The sequence below is a fragment of the Candida oxycetoniae genome, assembly GCF_023343755.2.
Source record: "Candida oxycetoniae strain CBS 10844 chromosome Unknown scaffold74, whole genome shotgun sequence".
NCBI classification, from domain to species: Eukaryota; Fungi; Ascomycota; class Pichiomycetes; order Serinales; family Debaryomycetaceae; genus Lodderomyces; species Lodderomyces oxycetoniae.
Genome location: NW_026055477.1, coordinates 1 through 26236, shown reverse-complemented (window position 1 = coordinate 26236; position 26236 = coordinate 1). Strand labels below are relative to the sequence as shown.

The window sequence follows — 26236 nt, the reverse complement described above, 5'->3', positions numbered from 1 at the left end:
AAAAAAAAAATATCAATGTGCATTGGTACAGCCCCCAGTTAAACTGAGCCTTTGGAAACTGTGAGAAACTGTGGAAACCAACCTGTAATACCAGTGAGAAACTCCTTTGGGAGTAATTTAAGAAACCTTTTTGGGAATAATTTAAGAAATCCCTTTTTTTTTGGGGGGGGAGGGGTGGAAATTGTAGCTACACCAAGATCCTTACACACGCCGAGATCTCCTACTATAGTAGAAAGTATATTCCAACTATACTTGGTATGGTAGAGATGAAACTTGCATCCTTTAGAATAAAGATATAGATAGCGGAGCAGCATCGCTCTGCTCGCTCTGCTCGATAGTGTCGGTGTAGTCAGTGTCCTCCACTATCTCGCTTCGCTCGATAGACTTTTATTATTCCGAAGCTCATCGCGCAGATGGAACAACTTTTCTTTCTTTTTCTTCTTTTTCCGCTTCATGGAATAGACCATTAGAGAGTATATCGAGAATGAAACTCTACTTTGAAGCAGAGAGATTTCTCAAAGATGGCGGTAAGTTTGGTGGAAGTTTGAAATCGCGTATTTTCAGCGATACAAAGCTTAAAAACTCTCCAAAGCACATATTTGCATTAGTATGCTCGACGATTAAATACTATGACTTTATCCATCAAATTGTTCAAAAGAGTAAAATCAAGCAGGAACTCAAACAGAAGAAAGTAAAAGTTAGTGATGAATTGTTAGCTTTGATAATTCATGATTTGCTATTTAGTCTGAGAGGCAGAATTGAAAGTGGGAAACATCCAATTAAAGATGCAATATTGGGGTGTAAGACAAGACTCCAGGCAGAATTTATTAAACTTAAATTGAGATATAAAGTAACTTCTGTGTGTCAATTGCCAGTAAATGAAGATACGAATGATGATGAAACACCTGTGAGATGGTTCAGAATAAATACCATCAAAGTAGATCAAGAACGGTTTTTCAAAAAGCATAAATTTTTCACTGATTTGCAGCCTGTAAATAGAATTGAAGAGCTTATAAAGCCTGGGCTTGTTTTTTCGGATGATTATATACCAAACTTGTACGGCGTTCATCCAAGAGAGAAACTTTCATCAACAGACGCTTATAAATTGGGGGAAATCATTATACAAGATCGAGCTTCGTGTTTCCCAGCACATATCTTGAATGAGGATAATCAATACGTGCACAAACAAGTTATTGATGCATGTGCTGCTCCAGGTAATAAAACAACCCATGCAGCATCTCACCTTCCTCTAGATGATGCATCTGCTGTGGTTTACGCTATAGAACGAGATGCAAAGAGAGTTGGGGTATTACGAACAATGTGTGAAAAGGCCACTGGCAAGAATAAGAAGAAATTGATACAAGTAATACATAAAGATTTCACCACTATTCAACCAGAGGATTTCTCTGATGTGACTGGTTTAATAGTGGATCCATCATGTAGCGGATCTGGGATTTTCGGAAGAGCAATGGATAATGCTCTAAATGGTGAAAAGAAAAGGAAAAAAGAAGAAGAAGAAGAAGAAGAAGAAAAATCTAATGAGCCTCATATAGATCAAGAGAGGTTGAGGAAATTGGCTTCTTTTCAAAATGTAATTATGAAACATGCTTTGTCTTTCCCTGGTGCACAAAGAGTTGTTTATTCCACATGCTCCATACATGCGGAAGAAAATGAAAGAGTTGTTATAGATTTGTTACTGGATCCGGAAGTGCGAGAACAAGGCTGGACCTTGGCTAGAAGACAAGAGGTGCTTCCTACTTGGCCAAGAAGAGGTTTTGAAAGTGAGTTTATCAGAATATCCCGAGACGAGAAAGTATGTAAAGAATTGGCTGATGGATGTGTAAGAGCGAAACCGAAAGAAGATGGCGGTATTGGATTTTTCGCAGCATGTTTTGTAAAAAGAGGCAAACTTATGGTTGATGAAGAAAAGAGTACAGAAGATATTAGTGAGGAGCAAAATGAATGGCTCGGTTTTGAAGATTAAAATGCTTGCACGGCTTTCATGATCAAAATGACTTGCACGACTTTCAGGATTAAGATTGTAATAAAAACTGAGTCTCTGTATGCTTTGTTAATTTTTTGGGTAGTGTAATTATGTATAAATCTGTCTAATCAATAAATGCCAGATCTGAAATTATTAAAGAGAGGATGGTGAATAATTAATACGAAACCCTCTATATATATATATATATATATTAGAGGAGGTTTTCTTTTTTGTTTACACCAACAAAGTTACACCCTACAATGTAGCCCCTCTAGCACTGCATCAATGCAACTACTTACTATACCACCAGATCTATGGTTTTTTTTTTGTTGAAAAAGAAAAGAGATAAGGTAAGCTCCTTTACTAGTTTTGAGGAAAAGCTGTCAATAATTATTTTATATAGCTTGCTATCGTAAAAGTTCATGCAAAGAGTGATAAATTTCTTAACTCTTGTCCCTTTACTTAGCAATCAGACGAGTTTAATTTGGCTGCGTTAGTAGATGGCACGAAGTAACTTCCAAAAAAAACACATGTTTGTGCCCTAAGGCTCCAAAAAAAAAAAAACTTGTCTATCTTGAAGTTATGGAATTTCAAGACGACTAACAAAAGCCTCACCATAAGACCATACTTCCCTCCCTCACCTTCCACTCTCTCTTTTCCTCTCTCTTTTCCTCTCTCTTTTTCTCTCTCTTTTTCTCTCTTTCTTTTCCTCACCCATTTTTTCCTTTCCTCTCTTTAATAAGACAATAGTTTATGCAAAACAGCGCCGGTTTTAATTTTCGTCATTACCGTTATCGGCGATTTTTTTTTAATCACTTGCGTTTTGTGTTCCAATCCTATTTTTTTTTTTTGACTATTTTATTTTCTCTATTTTATTTTCTTTCTTTTGGTGCCGTATGGTTAAGCGGTGGTGGTGGTGTCCGTAGTGGCGGTGTCTGTAGTGGCGGTGAAAATAAGGGTTATTTTAGTCGTAAATCCTACAAATAACAAGTCTAATTTTTGAAAATCTACTTAATTTCTACTGATTGCACCGTTCTCTTCTAAATGAAACAAGTAAGAAAAAAAGAATGGAAAAATGTCAAGAGCACAAAAGAATCAATAATTGTTGTTTGTTTGTTTGTTAGTTTGTTTGTTAGTTTGTTTGTTTGTTTTTTCGTAGGTTATCATTGATAGCTCGTAATATTTCATTCATAAATTTGCCATCTATGTTTGAAGCTAATATAGAAATGTTTCTCGTCATTGCAAAGAAAGAAAATTTTCACCTAAATGCAAGTGGAGATGGGTTTCTCACTTCCATTAAGAGTAAACTGTAAGTCTGCTTGTTTATCTTCTTCCAATAGCGTTGTCGCAAATTATTCATTACATATCACCTTGTGTGGAGAAACTTATTTCTCTTCTAAAATAACAAAATTGAACATCCGACATGACAAAGTTTAATGCGATGACTCTTGTTTCTTTTGGCGTTTTTCGCTCACTCTATTTTCTTGCAGATTTGGGTAAGGACTAGCTCCAGAAATGCCGATACATTTTAAGATTCTTTACCTTTTCTTTTTTTTAGTCCCCCTAAAGCATCCCCCAATACATCTACAAACAACAATTTTTTTGTTTTTTTAAAATGAACAAAATCTGGCATTTAACCGCTGTTGATATTCTAAAAATTTTGACCAACTATGTTACAGTGCCATGCCACTAAATTTAATAATTGATAACGATTAGTAAAATACTCATCTAAATGTTCTATTGTTATCCAAAACGCCATATATTATTGAAAAAAAATATTATAAACTTTCCCCAGTTTCCACATCTTTCCCTCCCTCCTTTCCTCTCCCTTTGCTCCTAATCTTCTTCTTCTTCTGCTCTCCTCCTCCTCCTCCTCCTGCTCCTACTCATTTGCTCTTTTGATTTGCCCTTTTGGAGGTCCTTTTTATTCTCTTTTGACTTCCTAAAGCAAAAATGGACAGAATAAGAAAGACTTTAAGGCGTTATGGTGGTGGTGGTAATGGTGGTAACGAAGAACAAACCTCTTCTAGCGACTTTTCATACAATGATGGTGGTGCTACACAAGGCTTTAATCCCAACGAGAAATCAGAAGCCGAGGTGAAACAACATGTTGTCAATCAAGATTTTGAAGCAGACATAAAAGTACCGAACTTAAACTTGATAGCCTCAAAATCACAAGAATTTGATCCAGTCACTTCCCATTTGATGAATGAGATTATTGAAGATGAATATGCAGGTATTCATGTAGAAGATGATTCTCCTTATCCTGAAGTTAGAGCAGCAGTGCCTAGTACCGATGATTTTGAAATGCCACAAGCAACTATCAGAGCATGGACGTTAGGTTTGATTTTAACAACTATTGGATCAGCCATGAATATGTATTTCTCGCTTCACTCGCCAACAATTACAATTACCACTATGGTTACATCCATTTTAGCATATCCTTTTGGTAGATTTTGGGCTTGGTGTATTCCAAATTGGAAAATTTTTGGTCTCCCTTTGAACCCTGGTCCATTCAATCTCAAAGAGCATGCTGTGATTACAATCATGGCAAATGCCTCCTTCAATGGTGGTGCCGCTTATGCTACGGATATATTAGTTTCCATGAATAAATTTTACAATGTCGATTTCGGTGTTGGTTTCGCTATCGTGGCCATTCTTTCTACAAATATGATTGGTTTCTCAATGGGTGGACTTATCAGAAAATTTGTTGTTGATAGTCCCTCTGCAATTTGGCCCCAGAATTTGGTCACTTGTACATTTTTGACGAATATGCACATTAACGAAAATCACCCTGCTAATGGATGGCACATCTCACGTCTTTGGTTTTTCTTGATTGTTTTTATTGTGGGGTTCATTTACTACTGGATTCCAGGTTACATGTTTGCGGCTTTATCCAATTTTTCATGGATCACTTGGATTAAACCAAAAAGCCCCATTATCAACCAAATCTTTGGTTCTCAAACTGGATTGGGCATGTTGCCAAATAGTATAGCTTTGGATTGGAATCAAATTGCCGGCTACGTCGGATCACCATTGATTCCACCAGCTGGTACACTTGCAACAATTTCCCTTTCCATTATTATCGTTTTCTGGGCTATAGTTCCCGCTATTTCATTTACAAACACTTGGTATGGCGATTACTTGCCAATCTCATCATCAGGATCCTTTGATAGATTTCAAGATAATTATCAAGTTAGCAGAATTGTTAATAAGGATTTGACTTTCAATGATGCCGAATATAAAAAATATTCACCTTTATTCTTGTCAACAACTTTTGCAATATCCTACGGTTTATCATTCGCCTCGACTACTGCGACTATTGTTCATACCATTTTATTTCACGGTAAAGAAATCATTGAGCAGTTTAAATGTAAGGAAACACCCGATGTACACAATAGATTAATGTCGCGTTACAAAAGAGTGCCTGAATGGTGGTTCCTCATTTCATTCTTGATATTCTTTGCCTTGTCCATTGTCACCGTCAGAGTTTGGAATACCGAGATGCCTATTTGGTCCTTGGTTGTGGCTCTCGTTATTGCATTAGTCTTTTTGTTACCGGTTTCAATCATTTACGCACGAACAAACATTGCAGTGGGTCTTAACGTTATAACAGAGTTTATTATCGGTTATATGGTTCCCGGAAAACCAATAGCCATGATGTTTTTCAAAACTTTCGGATACATCACCAACAATCAAGCCGTCACATTTGCTCAAGATATGAAATTGGGTCATTACATGAAAATCTCACCAAAAAACTTGTTTTTTTCCCAATTTATTGCAGCAATCTGGTCCTGTTTTGTTCAAATTGCCGTCATGAGGTGGTCTTACGGAGCAGTCGAAAACTTGTGTAAACCAGGTCAAGGGTCCGGCTTCGATTGTCCCGGTGCAAGAGTATTCTTTACAGCCAGTATTATTTGGGGTGCAATTGGTCCACAACGACAGTTTTCTCCTGGCCAATTGTACTACAAGTTACTATTTTTCTTCATTGTTGGTGCTGGACTTCCAATTATCAATTGGTTGATTTTGAGGAAATGGCCAAACAGTATGGTGAAGTATTTGCATTGGCCTGTTTTCTTCTCGGGAACAGGACTTATTCCACCAGCTACTCCTTACAACTATACTTCCTATTGTTTGGTTGGTTTATTCTTCGGATGGTTCATTAAGAAGAAGTTTTTCCACTGGTGGACAAAATACAACTATTCCTTATCTGCTGGTTTGGACATTGGTTTAGCTTGGAGTATGTTAATTATATCATTGGCATTGGGGTTGACCAGCACCAAGTTCCCTGCTTGGTGGGGCAATGACGTTGTTGGCAAAACTCTTGATAGTGCAGTTAACAAAACTGGAGCTAGTATCAACATAAGGATAAAGCTTAAGGATGGTGAGGCATTTGGTCCATCCACTTGGTAAAGTGGTTTATTTAAACCCTGTATAGTATACGTAAATTGTAAATCTCAAGATAATTTATTAGTATAAAACTCTTTTCATCATCTCATCTTTTCTACAAAAGGCTGGCGCCATACATTTTTTGGGGGGGTCGGGCGGGCTCGCTGTGATAGCATTTGGGTTGGAGTTGCAGTATCATTTGGGTTGCAGTAGTGATATCATTCGGGTTTGGTGTGTATGCTTAGTCAGGATAGTAGATGACAAAGAGTTGAAGAGCAAGGTCTCTTCAAGATTTGATTTCAAAAGTTGGGTATTGGCCAATATGATCACCTTGTCGCGGTGTATTCAGTGTTGCTCCACTATCTCGCTTTACTCGATAATGTCGATAGTGTCGCGGTGCATTCAGTCCTGCTCCACTATCTCGCTTCGCTCGATAGTGAAGTGAATTGTTTCAATATGAATGGCGTTGAATATCCTTTTAGATCAATCAAGGATAATCTACTATTGTTTTCGCTTAGTGTGGGGAAGAAAAAAGGTCAAGGTAAACAAAGTATACTTTGCGATTAGTAAAATGAATTATGAGTGAGACTATTATTTGTAAGAAGCAGAAAATGTCTAGTTGGCTATGGTGCCATTCAGATCTTGGCTGTTTATACTGATAAAGTACAATTATTATTATAGAATGCCCAAAAGAATCACCTTTCTTTTAATGGGGTTAATAGGGAAATTTAGTGTTCTGGCAGAGAAAAAATAGAGGGAGACGGGTAATAATCTTGTATTTACGTAAATCTGTGAATCTTGAGAAGGTTGCTTCTCAAGTGTAGATACATCCCTACTATGAACAATCAACTCAAACATCCATTCCCTAACGAAACATGTATAGGGTATAATTTCAATTCAAATTTTTGCCAAAAAAAAAACAAAAAGAAAAAAAAACTATTGAGCACACAAGCTGCCCCCGACACTTTGTAGTATTTTTTCAAATTTTGTATATTGAACTCCTCTGCAAAGTTACAGATAAGAAAGAGAGAAGATTAGCAAGGTTTATATCAATACCACCCTGTTGACACATAATATAAACTTTGTTGAATTTTCCAACAACTTGGAAGTAACTAGGGCTGTCTTTGTTTCCTCACGAACTAAAGTTGCAAAAGATAAAGGTTGCGAAAAAAAGAAGAAAAAAATTGCAAAAAAATATTGATTTGAACGAGATTCGAACTCGCGCCTCCGAAGAGATCAGGAATATATGGTAAAGATATCAACCTTACCCTGACGCCTTAAACCAGCTCGGCCATCAAATCAATTTCTGAGATTTACAATGTTTTTCAAAAAGATGACAAATAGTTACTCCTCAACTTTCTCACGTACATTTAAAAATAGCCAAAAAAAAAAAAAGAAATCAAGAAATACAAAATAGTTGACAATTATACATTAGCAATGTTTGTTATAAAATTTTTGTATACTCTACACTCTAACTTAGGGGGGAAGAAGGGGAGGGGGAGGGGGTCTTTTCTATTTTTACTTCACATAATAGTGCAACATTTATTTCCAGAGCTCGATTTTGATGAATTAACACCACTCAATTGTGTAAACCTGCCAGTGAGAGTGGTGGCAGGAGGTGCTGCAGCCGAGTTTAGTTGGGTATTTGGATTTTCATTACCGCCATACTGTTGAGTAGTAGTCGTTTCCGAATATGTTAAATTTGATTTTTGACTTTCTTGTGCTTGTGCTTGTTCTAATTTGTGTTTTTCTTTTAAAATCTTCTTTTCAACACTAATAGCTGCTTCGTTCCTCATGATTTGCCTTACAACATCAATAAACGCTTCATCGACATTTGTCTTGTACATGGCACTTGTTTCGTAAAATGGCACAAGCCCCCAATCTTGACTCACTTGTACACCGTCTTCTATGCTTAAAACTCTATCTTCTTCTAAATCGCATTTGTTTCCAACTAATACCATGGGAACAGTTTCGCAATCTTTGATTCGTAAAACTTGCTCTCGTAAGGCTAACAATTCTTTTAAAGAATTTTCATCAGTAACTGAGTAAACTAATAAAAAACCTTTCCCACTCTTGATATATAACTCCCTCATAGCTGTAAATTGCGCTACACCAGCGGTATCTAAAATCTCCAAATCACATGCACGACCATCAACTTCGATTTGCTTTCTATAAGAGTCCTCAATAGTCGGATCGTAGCTTTCAATGTAAACACCTTGTACAAACTGAACAGTAATGGAAGATTTTCCCACACCACCAGCCCCTAATACCACAATTTTATAATCTGGACCCTATAGAGTTAGTAAACTAAGTGAAACAAACTCAATTTTCTCCAAAACATACCTCTCATTTTCTTTCCACTTTTGCTGGTAACACATATGTTGAAACAAACTGATTGAAATTCACGAGATAAAAAATCGCTAATTTATATTTATAATTATTTTTCTTTTTCTTTTTCTTTTTTTTTTTTTTTTTTTTTTTTTTTTTTTTTTTTTNTATTTTTTTAATTTTTTTTTTTTTTTTTTTTTTTTTTTTTTTTTTTTTTTTTTTTTTGTTTTCATTTTTCTTTAACTGCGAAAACTCAAAATTGTAGAATATTATTTGCTTTTGATTTACACGATAAAAGTAGAAAATAAAGAGATCAAGTAGAGAGGTAGGCTTTTTGTGGATGATAGAGAAGACGCGTTTTGGAAGTAAAGAGACAGAGTAGGGGTCAAACACTTATGGGGTAGGGGGAAAAAAAAACTTTAAAAAAAAAGAGATCAAATCTGTGAGAAAGATCAAATTTGTGAGAGATCAAATTTGTGAAGGATCAAATTTGTGGGAGATCAAATTTGTGGGAGATCAAATCTGTAAGAGATCAAATCTGTAAGAGAGATCAAATTTATGAGAGATCAAATCAGTAAGAAAGATCAAATTTGTGTGTCGAGAGTTTTCTCTTGCCTTTTTCTTAACTAAGTTTGTAAGTTTTTCCCATTTCTTTCTCCTTCTCTCTTATTTAATTATTGCGTTTTCTAGAGTGCATACAGAAGCAAAGTCATCTCTGTTTTCTCCTCGAAGCAAAGTCTTATTTTCAAATACAACTTGCTTATCTTCATTGGTGCCCAACTTTGGCTGCAAATACGCCCAAACTTTTTCTTTCAACTTTGGTGGCTCAAAATCTCTATCCTCTTTGTCGAAATATAATCGTTCACCAATTACTGAACTTTTAGGTGGTTCTACAGGTTCAACAACAACCGTTTTTGTTTTTTCGTCAACAACTTTTTCCGCAGCCAAAATCATGCCCTGGGATACTTCTCCCTTCAATTTCCTACTCTTCATATTGGTAATCACTACTACTCTTTTTAGCAACATTTGTTCGATTGGAACATACGGTACTAAACCAGAACATACTTGAATCGTATCCCCCTTGTTGATATCGATATCCGATATATATAGATTATCTGTTTTCTCGTGTCTTTTGCACCTCTGAATCAATCCAACTTGCAATTTGAGATATGATGGTGAATCTACAAAAACAAAAAAATTCAACCTCTAATGTTAGTAAGATACAAAAAAATAGGTTTTATATTAAACAAACAAAATTAATTATTTGGTGATGGTTTTCATACATGTTGCGGTAGTACTGTAGGTTGCGGTAGTACTGTAGGTTGCGGTAGTACTGTAGGTTACCCTTTTTAATAATTGCCGAATCATTCGTCCTAGCTTTGCACCGTAATCTACAACCACAGTGTTTCCTGGTTTTCACCGTAATCTACAACCACAGTGTTTCCTAGTTTTTACCGTAATCTACAGTGTTTCCTGATTTTCACCGTAATCTACAGTGTTTCCTGATTTTCACCGTAATCTACAGTGTTTCCTGATTTTCACCGTAATCTACAGTGTTTCCTGATTTTCACCGTAATCTACAGTGTTTCCTGATTTTCACCGTAATCTACAGTGTTTCCTGATTTTTCACTTGTCAACGAGAGTAATTATCCAATGCATCGGAGCTCTAGACGCGATGGGATTTGTAGGTAAGAATAATTTTTTCCGTTTTGGGCTAAATTTTTCAATTTAACCCAAAACGAATTATTACACGCGTTTGGGATCAAAGAGTGTAGATATAAAAAAGAGTCAAGGAAGGAAAAGAAGAATAAGAAGAATAAGAAGAATAAGAAAAAGAAAAAGAGGTTGTTCAAGAGGAGACCATTGCCACCATCTACCACCGAACTCATGTCACAATTTGTATCATCACCGGCTCCTCTTCCTTCGGAAGCAGCCCATTTGTTGAACTCGCAAATTTCCTCCTCGTATGGCCGTGATATTTCAACGCCATCTCAACCTTTAATATTCTCAGACAACAATGGACCAACACCCATTGCCTTGGGAAACAAAGCAATAGCTGGTAGACGAAGACAAATTGCCGTGCCGAAAGTTGTTGACGTTACTGGTGAGAAAGTCCGAGAGAGTTTTGAGAACTTTGTTGAAGAGTTTGTTGATGAAGAAGAGGTAAACAACCATTGGCAGGGAAAAGTCTATTTGGCGCAAATCGAATCAATGAAAACTTATGAGTATAGCACGCTATATGTAAACTATCAGGACTTGTTATCAAGAGAAAACGGTGTTTTAGCAACTGCTATTTCCGAACAATATTATCGGTTCTACCCCTTTTTATTGAATGGGTTAAAAAGATTATTGAAAAAATACGCTCCAACTCTTCTTTACACAAGTTTGCTTGGTGATACCAATAATGACAACAATAACAACAACAACAACAATAATAACGAGGAAGAAGGGCTTAGTGAAGGCGCCTCGTCAACAATGTCGCATACAGCAAATGAACGTGTTTTTCAAATTTCATTCTTTAATATGCCCACAGTACAAAGAATTAGAGATATAAAGTCTAATAAAATCGGATCTTTGTTGACGATATCTGGTACAGTAACAAGAACATCGGAAGTTAGACCAGAATTGTATCGTGCTTGCTTCACGTGTGATATGTGTTCGGCAATGATTGAAGGTGTTGAGCAAGTTTTTAAATACACCGAGCCAACATCTTGCCCTTCATGCGAAAATCAATCATACTTTACACTAAATATGTCCAAGTCCCAGTTTATTGATTGGCAAAGGGTAAGAATTCAAGAGAACTCAAACGAGATTCCTACTGGTTCAATGCCTCGTACTTTGGATGTTATCTTGCGTGGTGAAACCGTTGAGAGAGCTAAACCTGGTGACAAGTGTAAATTTACTGGGTGCGAAATTGTTATTCCCGACGTTTCTCAATTGGGCTTACCTGGGGTGAAACCACAATCTATCAAAGAAAATAGAGGCTCTGAATTGAACTCGGGAGTTACTGGATTGAAGTCATTAGGTGTAAGAGATTTGACCTATAAATTGGCATTTAATGCTTGCCATGTAAGTTCAATGATAAATAAAGCTGGCGGCGCTAATGAATTAGAGACTGATCTCACCAATCAAGAAATCTTTCTTACATCATTAAGTGACGCTGATGTCAATGAGTTGAAGGATATGGTCAAGGATGATTACATTTATGATAAATTAGTCAAGTCTATAGCTCCTGCAGTATTCGGTCATGAAGTTATTAAAAAGGGAATTCTTTTGCAACTTTTAGGTGGTGTTCATAAGCAAACAGTTGATGGTATAAATTTGCGAGGAGATATAAATATTTGTGTTGTTGGAGATCCCTCAACTTCAAAATCGCAATTTTTGAAATATGTGTGTGGTTTCAGTCCCCGTGCTGTTTATACCTCAGGTAAAGCATCAACTGCAGCAGGATTAACTGCAGCAGTGGTCAAGGATGAAGAAAGCGGAGAGTATACAATTGAAGCTGGTGCTTTGATGTTAGCTGATAATGGTATTTGCGCCATTGATGAGTTCGACAAGATGGATATTGCTGATCAAGTTGCCATTCATGAAGCCATGGAGCAACAAACAATTTCTATTGCAAAAGCGGGTATTCATGCCACTCTAAATGCACGAACTTCGATTTTGGCAGCAGCAAATCCCATTGGAGGAAGATATAATAGAAAGATTGGATTAAGATCAAATTTGAATATGACTGCCCCAATCATGTCTAGATTTGACTTGTTCTTTGTGATATTGGATGATTGCAATGAGAGGGTTGATACCCAATTAGCATCACATATTGTTGATTTACACATGTTGAGAGATGATGCCATCAATCCACCTTATTCAGCTGAGCAATTGTCTAGGTATATCAAGTATGCTAAAACGTTTAAACCGAAAATGACAAAAGAAGCTCGAGATTTCCTTGTGACAAGATATAAGGAATTGAGAGAGGATGATGCACAGGGATTAGGTCGTTCATCGTATAGAATAACCGTAAGACAGTTAGAGTCTATGATTCGATTGTCGGAGGCTATTGCTAGAGCTAACTGTACTGAGGAAATTACTCCTAGTTTTGTTGCAGAGGCATATGACCTATTGAAACAGTCCATCATAAGGGTTGAAATGGAAGATATTGAGGTTGAAGGAGATGAAGAAACTGCCGAGGGAGAAGAGGAAAAGCGAGAAGAGGAGATTTTAGAAAGCGAAAGACCATCTGTACCTCAAAGAGTCCAACCTGTTTCCATTACTTATGATAAGTACGTTTCAATTATGAACTTACTAGTCAAGAAGATATCAGAAGATGACAAAGCTGGCGGTGATGGACTAACTGCTGATGAGTTGGTAGACTGGTACTTACTACAAAAAGAAGATGATTTGTCTAGCGAAGCTGAATATTTACTGGAGAGGAAAACAGCATATAAAGTGCTAAAGAGATTAGTCAAGGACAAAATTTTGATGAGTGTGTCTAATAATGACCTGGATTCAATGCCAGAAAGTGTAGGTTCCAAAACTAACACGGTTTATATAATTCATCCAAATTGTGCAATTTTGGATTTCTTTGAAAGAGAAGGCGAAGACATTGAGTCAACCTAATCCATTTCACCACCCATCATCACTACACGGTTAACACTTCAGCGCTTGAATTTACTTTTGTGAGGAAAAAAATGGAGCCGTGTATGCTTCCTTCATCATCTGTGTATTAATCAATTGATTTTCTTTTTTTTTTTTTTTGAGTTTTTATTTGAGTTTTTATCTTTATTCTTTAGATATTGATTCTCATTGGTGCTTTTTTTAGTTCTTTTCTCTTACCTACTCTGCTTTGGCTAGTACTCTGTTTGGTGATCTTTGTGATCTTTGTGTCTTTTGTGATTTTTGCAGCTCAATTTTCGGATTCAATATAACTCTAAATGTATTCTGATGGTGTTGGGCGTTTCCTTCTTCAACGGAATTGGCAAAAATGCGTTTATTATCTATCCACTCTGCTGGAGTTGTATTCTGGGCGCAATCATGACAATGTTCTACAAACGCTTTGGAGTTGGGGAACATACGTTGACAAGCTCTGCACCAACCGGGGTCTTCTAATGATTTATTGATCCCCCCCCTGTTGCTGTTACTGTCAAGCAGTGGGTCTCTACCATCAATTGATGGTTGTTTGTCTTTAACGTAATGGACCAATTTTAAATGTCTTTTCAAAACGTCTAACCTATTAAAAGCACCGAAATTCTTGTGACAAGTAGGGTCGTTTTTCCAGTAGGGACAATGGTATTGTGGGGCAGCATGTGATTTGACATGGCGTGTTAAGTCTGATTGTCTAGCAAACGACCATTCGCAATTTGGGAATGTACATGTGTATGGCTTGATTTTTTTATTCACAGCAGAAATAGCTCTTTTCACTTGAGACGTGGAAGTTTTGTTACTTGCTGTTGCCGCCGCCGCCGCCGCCGCAGCAGCGGCAGCAGCTAGTGCTGCTGCTGTTGTTGCAGATGCAGATGTTGTTGGCATTGTTGTTGTTGATGTTGTTGATGTTGCTGCTGTGGACGGTGGTGATGCTTTAAACTTATTGATTGACGATTCTAAAGAAGGTGGAGACGGAGGTAGAGGCGGTGACGTTTCTTTGATGTTTCCAGAAGCAAGCTGTGTTAGTTTATCCTCACGCTCCAAGTCCAAATCAAGATTTAGGTCTAGTTCATGTTCATGTTGATGTTGATGCTCCAAATTGTGTTTGTTGTGCTTTTGTTTCTGTTTATGCTTTAGCTTTGACTTGTTTTTCAATTCTGCAGCGTCCTTTGAAGTTGAAATATCCAGGTTTGAAGCTTGACTAGTGTGATTGTGATTATCTCTGAAAGCCGGTTCATAAGGTAGAAAAGTTGTAAACGGTTGATAATCGCTTCGATATACCGATTGCAAGCTTGCTAATGGTGGCAATTTGCGAGTTGTTGCTGTTGTTGTTGCTGTTGAGGTTGATAATGTTGTCTTTTTTTTCGGTTTTTCTGTATCGTCACCGATAGCCTCATTTGTGCGTTTACCTAGTGCCATGTGAGAAGTGGGGGGGAAGGAGGGGGGGGCAACTATAATTGTAGTTTATAGGGTTTGGATTCCAAGTGAAAAGGTTGCAAAAAAAAGTCAAACCTCAAGCCGCTCAAGTTGAGGATTGAAAAGTAAAAGGGAAACTTTCAACTTTTGATGTAAAAAAGTTCAAATTTGCACCTTTTGTTTATTCAATTTCTAATGTACTATTTTTTTCGTGGGATGGCCTTATACCATTGTTATGCCAGAAAAAAAAGAAATAGACAATATCTTATAGACTATCGAGCGAAGCGATAGACTATTGAGTAAAGCAATAGACTATTGAGTAAAGCAATAGACTATCGAGCGAAGCGAGATAGTCTATAGGGAGTAGATAGACTATTGAGTAAAGCGAGATAATCTATAGGGAGTAGATAGAGAGAGTAGGTATAGATTATCTCACTTTGCTGGATAGTACGTAGCTTTGCTCGATAGTCTATAGCTTTGCTGGATAGTCTATAGAGAGAGTAGGCATAGACTATCTCACTTTGCTGGATAGTACGTAGCTTTGCTCGATAGTCTATAGCTTTGCTGGATAGTCTATAGAGAGAGTAGGCATAGACTATCTCACTTTGCTGGATAGTACGTAGCTTTGCTCGATAGTCTATAGCTTTGTTGGATAGTCTATAGAGAGAGTAGGCATAGACTATCTCACTTTGCTGGATAGTACGTAGCTTTGCTCGATAGTCTATAGCTTTGTTGGATAGTCTATAGAGAGAGTAGGCATAGACTATCTCGCTTTGCTGGATAGTACGTAGCTTTGCTGGATAGTCTATAGCTTTGTTGGATAGTCTATAGAGAGTAGATAGAGTTAGTAGATGAAGAGAGTAGGTATAGCTGTAGAGAGAGTAGGTATAGCTGTATCTTTGCTCGATAGTCTATTGAGAGAGTAGGCATATACTATCTCCCTTTGCTCGTTAGTCTATAATCTATAGAGAGAGTAGGTATAGACTATAGCTTTGCTGGATAGTCTATAGAGAGAGTAGGCATAGACTATCTCGCTTTGCTCGATAGTCTATAATCTATAGAGAGAGTAGGTATATACTATCTCCCTTTGCTCGTTAGTCTATAATCTATAGAGAGAGTAGGTATAGACTATAGCTTTGCTGGATAGTCTATAATCTATAGCTTTGCTGAATAGTCTATAGAGATCAGGTATAGCTGTAGAGATAGTAGGTATAGACTATAGCTTTGCTCGATAGTATAGCTTTGCTCAATAGTCTATAGTCTAGCTACTAAATGTAAAACATAAACTTGCATGAAGCTACCAAGTTTAAGATTGCTCTGATACTTTATGTTGCTCGCGGTAATAAGTAAATTAGTAACTAGTATGGTTCTTACGTAAGTATTACACATTACTCTTATGTAAGTATTATCCTTATTCATATGTAAGTACTATCCTTATTCAAGCACTAATTTAGCACTAGTTTAGTAACCGTTTATTAGAATCACTCTTTCTATATACATTTCTCAAAGCATTCTATATATAGCAATCTATTTGTTCCTAGTATACTCTTGTATTAGCACAAGTAACAAATAAGTAATCAACACAACTTATTCAATCTTGTTCAAATTTATTCAATTGAACTCAGTTTTATCTCAACACAGCTTATTCAATTTATTCAATTGAACTCAGTTTTATCTCTTGTCTTATTCTTATCTCTTGTCCTTCAAGTTAATTACTAATACCCTCCCCCAACGCAAATACCCTTCTACCCTTCTACCCTTCTACCCTTTTACCCTTCTACCCTTCTACCCTTCTACCCCTTTCCCAACGGCATATACAATGACTGATGTATGTTTCCCCCCATATTTCCCACACTTGTTTTTTCCCCCCATACTAACAAGGTTTCAACTAGAAAATCGAGATTTTGAAATTTGCAGGTGAAGATGGACAATACAAAAGAAGACCATCATCGTTTAGAGACTTCATTAGTAGCAAACCAGGTGCGCGGTTCCCTCCGGAGATTAATAGGTACCATTTGTATGTCTCATATGCATGTCCATGGGCTCATCGCACTTTGATCACTCGCCGTCTCAAAGGCTTAACTTCAATTATTGGATTATCAATAGTTCATTGGCATATGGATGACAAGGGATGGAGATTCCCCACAAGCGAAGAATTAGCCTCTTCAAAGCCAAGCAACAAGGTCAATAGCAGCAGCAGCAGCAGCACCGGTACCAGTGATGATTCCTTAGGAACGCCAGATCACCTTTATGGACTCTCGCGTCTTAGTGAACTATACTATAAAGCAGATCCAAACTACAACGGTAGATTCACGGTTCCTATATTATGGGATAAAAAGGAAGAAACCATAGTTAATAATGAGTCTGCCGAAATCATCAGAATGTTGAATTTCGAATTCAACAGTATATTGCCCAGTGAATACTCTCACGTGAATCTTGTTCCAAAAGACTTGGAGTCAAAGATTGATGAACTAAACGGTTGGGTTTATGATAATATTAACAACGGAGTCTACAAAACTGGATTTGCTTCAAAACAAGAAGTTTATGAAAGAGAATGCACAAATGTATTTAAACACTTGGACAAAGTCGAAAAGTTACTAAAGGAAAACCATTCTGGTGAAGGAAACAAAAAGAAGAGTGAATTTTTATTGGGCAATACTTTAACCGAAGCCGATGTTCGATTATTTACCACAATCGTAAGATTTGATCCAGTTTATGTGCAACATTTTAAATGTAATATTGGTATGATTAGAACTGAATATCCCTATATCCATAATTGGCTTAGGTTGTTGTATTGGAAAATCCCAGGTTTTCAAGAAACAACAAATTTCGATCATATTAAAAAACACTATACTAAATCACACGTCAAAATCAATCCATACGGTATCACACCTTTAGGTCCAGTTCCAAATATCCTCCCATTAGATTGAGGAAGGAAGGAAGGAAGAAAGGGGAAAAAGAAAAAAAAAAAAAGGAAAAAGGAAAGAACATAATATTACTACTCGTTGTTAGTGTTAGTGTTAGTGTTGGTATTGGAATTAAACTTTTGTAAATCTTAAATATGGCTTAACTTTTCTAAAATCACCAAATTTCGCCTTTGCATCCTCATCACTAACTGTTGGTGGGATAATGACTTCTTTGCCAACAGTCCAGTCCACAGGAGTAGCAACACCCTTTGCATCACTCAACTGCAAAGCATCAATAACTCTCAATACTTCCAGTGTGTTACGACCAGTACTTGCAGGATAAGTCATAATCAAACGGATTTTCTTTAACGGATCTATAATGTAAACTGATCTAATGGTTGCCACTGTTTTCCCTTGCTCCAATGCCCCGAAATCTTCTTCAGTCACCATATCATACTTGTAAGCAACTTCTCTCTTACCATCGGCAATAATAGGAAACAGGAACTCTTTACCATTAGTTTGAACCTCCTCAATATCCTTAATCCAACCTTTATGACTATCCACTCCCTCAGTGGATAACCCAATCAATTTGACCCCGCGTTTATCAAACTCAGGCTTTAAATTCGAAAAGGCTCCCAATTCAGTGGTGCACACTGGAGTGTAATCAGCCGGGTGACTAAACAAAATAACCCAACTGTCACCTATATACTCATGGAAGTCAATTGGGCCCTTTGTAGTGTCTACTTTGAAATTTGGAGCAATGGAACCAATTCTTATTCTTGGTTGATCCACTTGTTTAAATGAGACAAATCTCAACTGTTGAATAGGTCTAAATCTAGGGCCAACATATGGCGTAGAAACAAAACACTTTCTAATGACAGACACTCGAGAGATCATACTTCAATTAGCTGGGTTAGAGAAAAGAGTAAAGAAAAACTTGATCAATAAAGAATAAACTAATCAAACTTATTCTATTCTTGATCAATATCCATCCCTGAAAAATTCAGCAATCGAAAGGGGCAAGAGTCAGAAACCAAAAAGGAAAAAGGAGTCAATCAACGTCATTCACGTGACTATATCACGTGAATGACGTATATGTATACAATTAAGGAGATAATACTGAATATGTACATATATGAAACAAAGAGTAGGGTAAAAGAGAGTTCCTTTATTTCATTGATCAGGTAACATGCTAACATCAAACCACCCTAGGAAATCATCGTCTTGATTATCCATCCATCCAGTTGATTGTTGTTGGAAAAAACTATCTATTTGAGATACAAATGATCCAGTCATTTGTATATCCGTTGATTGGGCTTGCTGTCCTAGACCACGTTGTCCTGGACTTTGACCCGGACCCGGACCGGGACCCGGTACTAATGCTAGTTGACCATTTCCATTTGACATGAACATTGGATTATCGCCATCTCCAACTTCTTCAATTGTAGGTAAAAAATTCTGTGATGATGGTGATTGTGCACCAAAGGTAAATAATGGTTGTTGTTGTTGTTGATGCTGATGCTGTTGAAGTTGTTGTTGTTGTTGTTGTTGTTGTTGTTGTTGTTGATGCTGCTGCTGTTGATGCTGCTGTTGTTGTTGTTGTTGTTGTTGTTGTTGTTGTTGTTGTTGTTGTTGTTGTGGCTCATGATATTGAGAGGGTAATTGAGGTGGTGGCTGATCTACTCGGTGTTCAAGCATTTGTCCTTGAGATAGCCCTTGGTCATGATCTTGTTCTTGTGGCGGTTGTGGGTTCTGTACTATTTGTTGAGATTGCCCATTGCAACTCATTCCATCTCTTGTTGACCCCGTGGCTTCCAACATCGCTAAAGGAATACCATTGATTTCCAAGGGCTTGTTACTGTCAGACGCTTGTAATCTAGCATGATTCATTGCATGGTCCGTAGGAACCAAAGTAGTAATAGTGGTACCATTTGGTGAAGTGGTTGTAATGGTTCTAAAATCATCTTTGGTGATTTGATTATAAAACGGTAACGGTATTAATCTTTTATCAGTGATTTCAATTGGTTTTTTGTTTTTACCTCTATCTTGAATACTCCTTCTTCTTGCTTCGTGAACACACCAAACTAAGTCGTAAAACAACGATGCAGTTAAATGCGATCTCATTCTCGTAATTATGCTTGCACCTTGTTCATTTTCACTCATAAAAATATCAGGATAAGTTAACAACACCATGTTTAAATTCTCTAATACTTTTGCTGTTCTTGAGATATCATTTTGTAACACTTTCCAAGAGCCCAAAGTGTTTCTAAATAACCTGTGCACAGTAACAATCGATTGTCTTGCACTATCAACATATTTGTCAATCAAATACTTTGATAAATGAAGTTTAAATAACAAAAACACAGAATATGTAACAGCTTGTCTGATGTATATTGGCAATTCAATCAATGAGATTTCCTGACACATTTGGGTAACAATGGTAACAATCTTTGTTGCGGACAAATATGCCGAACTCACATATTTAACTTGATCCTCGATTGGTGTACCTGGCAAAAAGGCAAAACAACAGATCATCAATTTAAGATACAAGTGGTAAACTTCAATAGGCGACCCGTTATCAAATTGTAATTTGAATTTTAATCTCTCCAATTCTCGATCTAACAAATTCAATGATCCTGCTCTGTTCAACGGTTCCAACAACCCGTCAGGTCGAGTAACACTAATTCCCATAACATTTACTAACTTACACTGGAATATGCTTAATGATATCAAACACCTGAACTCCTTAGGCAAAGACTGGTCAACCCTAGCATTTTCCAAAAGATAATCAGTGGTATTAATAGAAGGTGGCAATCCCAACACAGAAGACCAAAATTGTTCACAAAAGAAGAGTGCCAACCAAGATCTAGTTCTCCACCTTTCGGCATCTGGCCCCAAGCTTACTTGGTTCCTACTAAATTCTTGAATAAATTCTCCACCACGATGCAATCCCAACTGTAACGAAAGATTCTTGGCCAAGCCAACAAATCTATAAGAACAATCATCTAGTACTTTCTCATTGGGCAATGGCCATATAGAAAGAATAACCAACGCTTGAATAACGTGTGTTGATCTTGGAGTTTTGATCCAGCACGTTTCAATTGCCAATTGTTTGATCAACGAAGCCAAGGACATATACAAAGTTGGTTCCGGTTCAGACAAACTTGCAGTCAATATCACGCTCCAAAATAACAAGTTTGATTTATGATACAATTCTGTTGCTGATCGGGATATAATTATAGGTAGGAAATTCAAATGCTTTGTCATAAATCTGTCATGTAACTTATTAGCTTTAGCCAATGGTAATTTAACATCTCCCAAGATGAATTCGGATATCGGTTGAAAATTTTCGTCCTTGATCTCCGGCGTGTTCATTGTAGAGCAAGGGGAGTTATCAGAATTGTCATGCATCAACGGTGCATTTTGTTGGATGCTGGTTACAGAAGGTACTGGGGACACGTGTGTGCTGTCATGACTAGAATGAATAGAAGGAGAAACCACTGAGTTTCCATGATGAAGCACTGGGTAGGAATTACTCCTACGCGTTTGTAAATGAGGAGCATTAGAATGAGGTGGAGCTGATGATGATGAAGAAGGAGGAGGAGGAGGAGGAGGAGGTTGTGACAACGTCTGAAATGTAGAATGAGGTGTCAATCCCAGTGATGATTGTTGATTATAAAAGTTCAAATTATGTTGATTCAATGCTTGAGTTAGTAACGACTCATTTTTAGTCAACATTTCAATTTTGGCTTTCAATTCATCCACGTCCAGTTTCAAAGATTGTATTTGAGATCCCTTTTTAGGTCTAAACTCGGGATCAATTTCACACTTCAAACCCATTCGTTCGCATCGTTTACAGGGCTGTGGGTAGTTATCAGAAGCATTACACTTAATTTTGTGCTGGCGACAAAAAGTACACGATGTCACTGGTCTATGACCAGTTTGTTTAGATGGTCTTGGTGTTGCTGCAAGCGACGGAGACGGAGGCACTTGTTCTATTGGTGAAGCAATAGCAGTAGCAGTAGCAGTAGCAGTAGTAGCGGCAGCAGTGGTAGTAGTACTCGTTCTGCGTTGTTTTTTGTGTTCAGTAGAAGAAACAGAAGGAGAAGCACCCGCGCTTGACACTAATTTCAATCTCTTTTTGCTTCTAGGTGCAGTTACAGAAGGACTAGATGATACAGGTGACTGTTGAACCGGCACCAATAGAGACGGAGTCAGCACTTGCGGAACCATTGGCGATGGTTTAGGCAAGATCTTCACCTTTGCTTTCTCTGAAAACTTCATGAATTGTAATAAGAATAATGGAAAAAATAATTGAGCACAGGGGGAGAAAAGGCTAAATTCTTTAAAGCTGCCTTAATGATGTGATATTCTCTTCTTGTCCCCTACTGCTGAAAAGAAAATGGGACTCTGTTTAGCCTTGTTGAATGATTCCTTAGCGCAGTCCTTGATGGGTGCTGCAGCGTTGTGTTTTCGTGGCTGGTATTAGAAAAAATTTCAACAAATCTAGTCAACCTCAACTTGGAAAGAAATGCAGACTGTGTATGTATTGGCGAAAGGGACAAGATTACCAGTGTTTAATCTAAAAGATCTAGGGTAGGTTTATTGATATTTAACAAAGTACGAAATATGTTTGATCATCAAAGAATTCTCGTCTCAGTATTCTTCTCTACCCCTTGTTTCTTTATTCTTTATGTCTAAAATTTGGGTTTTTTGGGTTGAATCCATAAGTGGAAAAGAACGAATTGAGTTTCTGCTAGCCAAAGAAGAACAAAGAAAAGTATATATGTTTGGGTGCAATATAGAGTAGTGTAACTAATTACAAGTTTTACTGATGAAAAAGATAAAAAATTTTCACTTTGCTACACAAAACCATCAACCGTTTTCTTGGTGAGAAAAGTGACTAACCTAGAAGATGTGATGAAATAAAGGTGCAAACGTGGTATAAATAAAGGTAGTATATTGTTTGTTTTTTTATTATTTAAAAGATGAAGAACAAAGGATCAGGAAACTTCCGGGTGCTTTAGGGATGAACTGAATTTTATCACACATCCACATCCTCTAAGAAGCCTTAAGTATGACCATTAGTACCCAACTTTAGTACTGAGAAATAAACCCTGATTATTTGTTTGTTGATGTCAAAAATACCTCAAAAAATAAAAATAAAAACAAATAACAGGGATTGATTAGATGAAAGTGTCGAGTTATGACCCAACTGAAATCCTCACATCAGGTTTGAATACAAACTAGCTCTTGCTCTAGAGCTAAAAAGAAATAAAAAAAAAAAAAAGAAAAAAAAAACACAGCTTATAATTTTCTGTAGGACTGATCGTTTAGATAAATTGTTTTTTGTGCTTGATCAGTTAAACCTCACATACAAGCAGTAAAAAAAAAAAGATAAAAAAAAAGCTACCAAAAAACAATGCAGCTAATTGTAGTTAGTCAGAGAAATATATCCACAATTGTAGTAGTTACTACCTGTGCATACTTTTAATGGCAATTAGAATGGCTTTAGTTGAATGTCAAGTTGATTTTGGCTTGGTTTAGATTTAATGTCCACTAATAAATTCTTTACTTTATTTCCCCCGCCTCCCCCCCCTCTTTAGTGTTCACATGGCTAGGGAACTAATCAAGGCTTAAAAATTATCATTTTGTAATCGCGTGTCTTTTGTTTAAAGCAAACACACTAACTAGTACTAGTTGTTGGTGAAAAATGGGGTTGAAAATGATTTGCTACAAAAGACGTTGGAAAAAGAAGAAAAAAAACAAACTCTTATATAGGGACTAACATGCATAACAATGTACTTAATTATATGATCCTTTTGCACCAACAAAAACTATTGAAAGTTGTCAATATGCATGTGTCCCCTACTTCCCCCCGACTTGTTTTTTAGTACAGTCTCACGTGAATACAGGATGCGTTAGATATATTTTAAGATCAAACATATACCTCTTGCCTTGTATGGTCAAGACAAGCGACATAATTGAATGAACCAAACCAGTAAGCAAAACACCTAGTCATTCAACTATCTCACATCCAAATGATGAGATAATTTAAGTAAACTCCTCCCTTCATGTTCAACCCCCTTCCCTTTTGAGAAAAAAATAGAAAAAAAAACTTTATTCACAAGTTTGGACTCAATTTTGCGCTGGCTCTATAAATTCTACTTTAAAGAAAGAAAGAAAAAAAGATAAAAAGAGGATGGAAAAAACCATTCAAACGTTTTTAATAAGTCCCAATCAACCAAATATAAGCAGCCAAATAAATAATATAAAAGAAATCCAACTCTTTTCATCATTTTTTTCAAAGTGTATTCTAGTGCCAGGACCAAAACAAAAAAAAAAAAACAACAACAACAAAGAAGGTATATTTTAGTCATCATCCTCTACTTTCGGATCACCAATACCATCCTCGTATATGGCAAAGACACATTCACTTTCAGGTAAACAAGGACTATCGTAGATCTTGCATATTCTAGTTTCTGCTCTTCCCTTTTTAAATGACAATCTTGTTGTTGAAGAGTGAGCAATGATGTTACCACCAATGGGCTTTTTAGGATCAGGATTATACATCCCACTCATACCGTCCACTTGAGCAACAACTTGATTTGTAATAACAACAGCAATGCCAAACTCATCAGCTAATCTTTGTAAAGTCCTCATAAATTTTGCAACATGTGTTTGTCTTGCACTCAACTCTGCTCTTCCGGCATAATCAGTACGATACAATGACATTATACTATCAACTATCAACACCGAGAATCTCAGCTCCGACATCATTTGTGCTGCCAAGTGCAATAAATTTAGCTGATGCTCCGCATTGTACGCTCTTGCGTATGCAACGTTATCTAAACAGTCATTTGCGTTTAAACCATACCTCTCCGCAATAGAAACTAGTCTATTAGGCCTAAATGTTCCTTCTGTATCAATATAAAGGCATTTGCCCTCACCGCCCCCCATATCGATAGGCAACTGACACGTGACGGCCAAAGTATGGCATAATTGAGATTTACCAGTTCTAAATTCCCCAAACACCTCTGTAATACTGCCTGTTTCAATACCTCCACCTAATAGAGTATCCAATTGTTTGGACCCAGTAGTTAAACAGATTAGTTCAGATCTTCTTGAATGAAACTCAGACGCAGTTGTGAAACCCAAAGGAACTACTTTCGCTGCTTCATTAGCTATTTTGTCCGCTTTGGCTTCACTTATACCTTTCACCGTCATCAACTGTCTCCTTGGTGTATATGCAATAGACTCGATAGTGTGGAAACCTTCAGCTTTCAACTTTTTGATGTCTGATGAAGTAACCCCATTTCCTTCTAGTTGTTCAATTAACAAAGGACCACTCAACTCGTCCTCGACTGGTTCACCTGCGTCTGCCGCATGAATATTGGTACTTTCCAACCTTTCCAGTTGAACCTCTATATCAGACTGTGTCATCTGTATTGGTAGATCTGCTTCTTTTTCTAAAATGTATTGGGGTATAAGAAGAAAACTAGTAGAAAAAGACGCGATCTAAATCTCGCGCGTAGTTTTTCATCACTCTATTCTTTGTATTAGAAATTTTTTTTTTTTTCTGGATCTGATATCTTAAGAGGGTTCAAAGCAAGTATAATCAGCAAGAGTTTTCCTCATAGTTGACGTTAGATACTTTTATTCTACCCACTCCGAGACGTAGAGCGAGTGAGATTAAGGTAAAATACTAATATCTACACATGGGCTGGGGAAGGAATGGATTATACAAAAAGGTGGTTTATGACAAAGTTCTGGTTAGACGGTTTATGACAAAGTTCTGGTTAGACGGTTTATGACAAATTTCTAGTGAGAGCTTAGGCGGTTTATTTTCTTCTACGCGATGACCTTAGAGACAGAAAAAGAATATACATTTGATTAAAGTGGCAAAAACTAAAAAAAAACTATACATTTTTTATGGTTGATAAAGGGCCTACTAGTTGTTCTGTAAAACAAACCCGTAGTTGCAAAATAGAAAAATGCTACAGGGTCCTAAACGTATGTGTTATCACAGTGGTAGATAAAAGAGGGGCTTTTGTAAAAGGTCCAAGCTATGACACTATCAAGCAGAGCGAGATAGTGTTTTAACAAGCTACTAAGTATTGCTCCACTATCAAGCAGAGCGAGATAGTGTTGTGACAAGCTACGAAGTATTGCTCCACTATCAAGCAGAGCGAGATAGTGTTGTGACAAGCTACGAAGTATTGCTCCACTATCTCGCTCTGCTCGACAGTGGAGCAGCATAACCACCTAGGATATTGCTCAATACCTGAACTTCCCTACTACCACTTGCGAGAGACTACATTGCTTCTGAATGTGCATTTGGAACTCTATAGATCAAAAATGGGTGTAAAAAATTTTTATCCTCCAAAGTTTATTAATTCAACAACATTTGAGTATGAACGTTGAAGTGATTTCTACATATTTTTTTTGATGCGTAGTTTCATTATTATCTACAGATATTTTTTCACTGATCTTTTAGATAACTTTAAAAAGAAGATCATAATGCGAGATCGAAATTGGAAATAAATTATCCTCCGGCTTTTTTTTCTCCCCC

General features: G+C 37.0%; 9 protein-coding genes across 9 annotated transcripts; 4 read left to right on the top strand and 5 right to left on the bottom strand. All coding sequences in view use genetic code 12, as the record gives it.

Annotated features, from left to right (window-relative positions):
* Window positions 1-484: 484 nt before the first annotated feature.
* Window positions 485-1984, top strand: KGF56_003987 (rRNA (cytosine-C5-)-methyltransferase; the record flags this gene model as incomplete). The annotated part of the gene is made up of 1 exon (XM_049325380.1): window positions 485-1984. The coding sequence occupies one exon, from the start codon at window positions 485-487 to the stop codon at window positions 1982-1984; it is 1500 nt and encodes a 499-aa protein (XP_049178964.1).
* Window positions 1985-3937: 1953 nt separating this feature from the next.
* Window positions 3938-6397, top strand: OPT1 (oligopeptide transporter; the record flags this gene model as incomplete). The annotated part of the gene is made up of 1 exon (XM_049325379.1): window positions 3938-6397. One exon carries the CDS (start codon window positions 3938-3940, stop codon window positions 6395-6397), a length of 2460 nt encoding a protein of 819 aa, XP_049178963.1.
* A 1499-nt stretch (window positions 6398-7896) lies between these two features.
* On the bottom strand, window positions 7897-10069 carry KGF56_003985 (RSR1; the record flags this gene model as incomplete). The annotated part of the gene is made up of 3 exons (XM_049325378.1): window positions 7897-8664; window positions 9401-9882; window positions 9985-10069. 3 exons carry the CDS (start codon window positions 10067-10069, stop codon window positions 7897-7899), a joined length of 1335 nt encoding a protein of 444 aa, XP_049178962.1.
* A 519-nt stretch (window positions 10070-10588) lies between these two features.
* On the top strand, window positions 10589-13318 carry MCM6 (MCM DNA helicase complex subunit; the record flags this gene model as incomplete). Its single annotated transcript, XM_049325377.1, has 1 exon — window positions 10589-13318. The coding sequence occupies one exon, from the start codon at window positions 10589-10591 to the stop codon at window positions 13316-13318; it is 2730 nt and encodes a 909-aa protein (XP_049178961.1).
* A 216-nt stretch (window positions 13319-13534) lies between these two features.
* Window positions 13535-14761, bottom strand: KGF56_003983 (uncharacterized protein; the record flags this gene model as incomplete). Its single annotated transcript, XM_049325376.1, has 1 exon — window positions 13535-14761. One exon carries the CDS (start codon window positions 14759-14761, stop codon window positions 13535-13537), a length of 1227 nt encoding a protein of 408 aa, XP_049178960.1.
* Window positions 14762-16577: 1816 nt separating this feature from the next.
* ECM4 (omega-class glutathione transferase) lies at window positions 16578-17688 on the top strand (the record flags this gene model as incomplete). Its single annotated transcript, XM_049325372.1, has 2 exons — window positions 16578-16586; window positions 16651-17688. 2 exons carry the CDS (start codon window positions 16578-16580, stop codon window positions 17686-17688), a joined length of 1047 nt encoding a protein of 348 aa, XP_049178959.1.
* Window positions 17689-17796: 108 nt separating this feature from the next.
* Window positions 17797-18561, bottom strand: KGF56_003981 (peroxiredoxin; the record flags this gene model as incomplete). Its single annotated transcript, XM_049325371.1, has 1 exon — window positions 17797-18561. The coding sequence occupies one exon, from the start codon at window positions 18559-18561 to the stop codon at window positions 17797-17799; it is 765 nt and encodes a 254-aa protein (XP_049178958.1).
* Window positions 18562-18837: 276 nt separating this feature from the next.
* SEF1 (Sef1p) lies at window positions 18838-21948 on the bottom strand (the record flags this gene model as incomplete). The annotated part of the gene is made up of 1 exon (XM_049325370.1): window positions 18838-21948. The coding sequence occupies one exon, from the start codon at window positions 21946-21948 to the stop codon at window positions 18838-18840; it is 3111 nt and encodes a 1036-aa protein (XP_049178957.1).
* A 2088-nt stretch (window positions 21949-24036) lies between these two features.
* RAD51 (recombinase) lies at window positions 24037-25107 on the bottom strand (the record flags this gene model as incomplete). Its single annotated transcript, XM_049325369.1, has 1 exon — window positions 24037-25107. The coding sequence occupies one exon, from the start codon at window positions 25105-25107 to the stop codon at window positions 24037-24039; it is 1071 nt and encodes a 356-aa protein (XP_049178956.1).
* Window positions 25108-26236: the final 1129 nt, after the last annotated feature.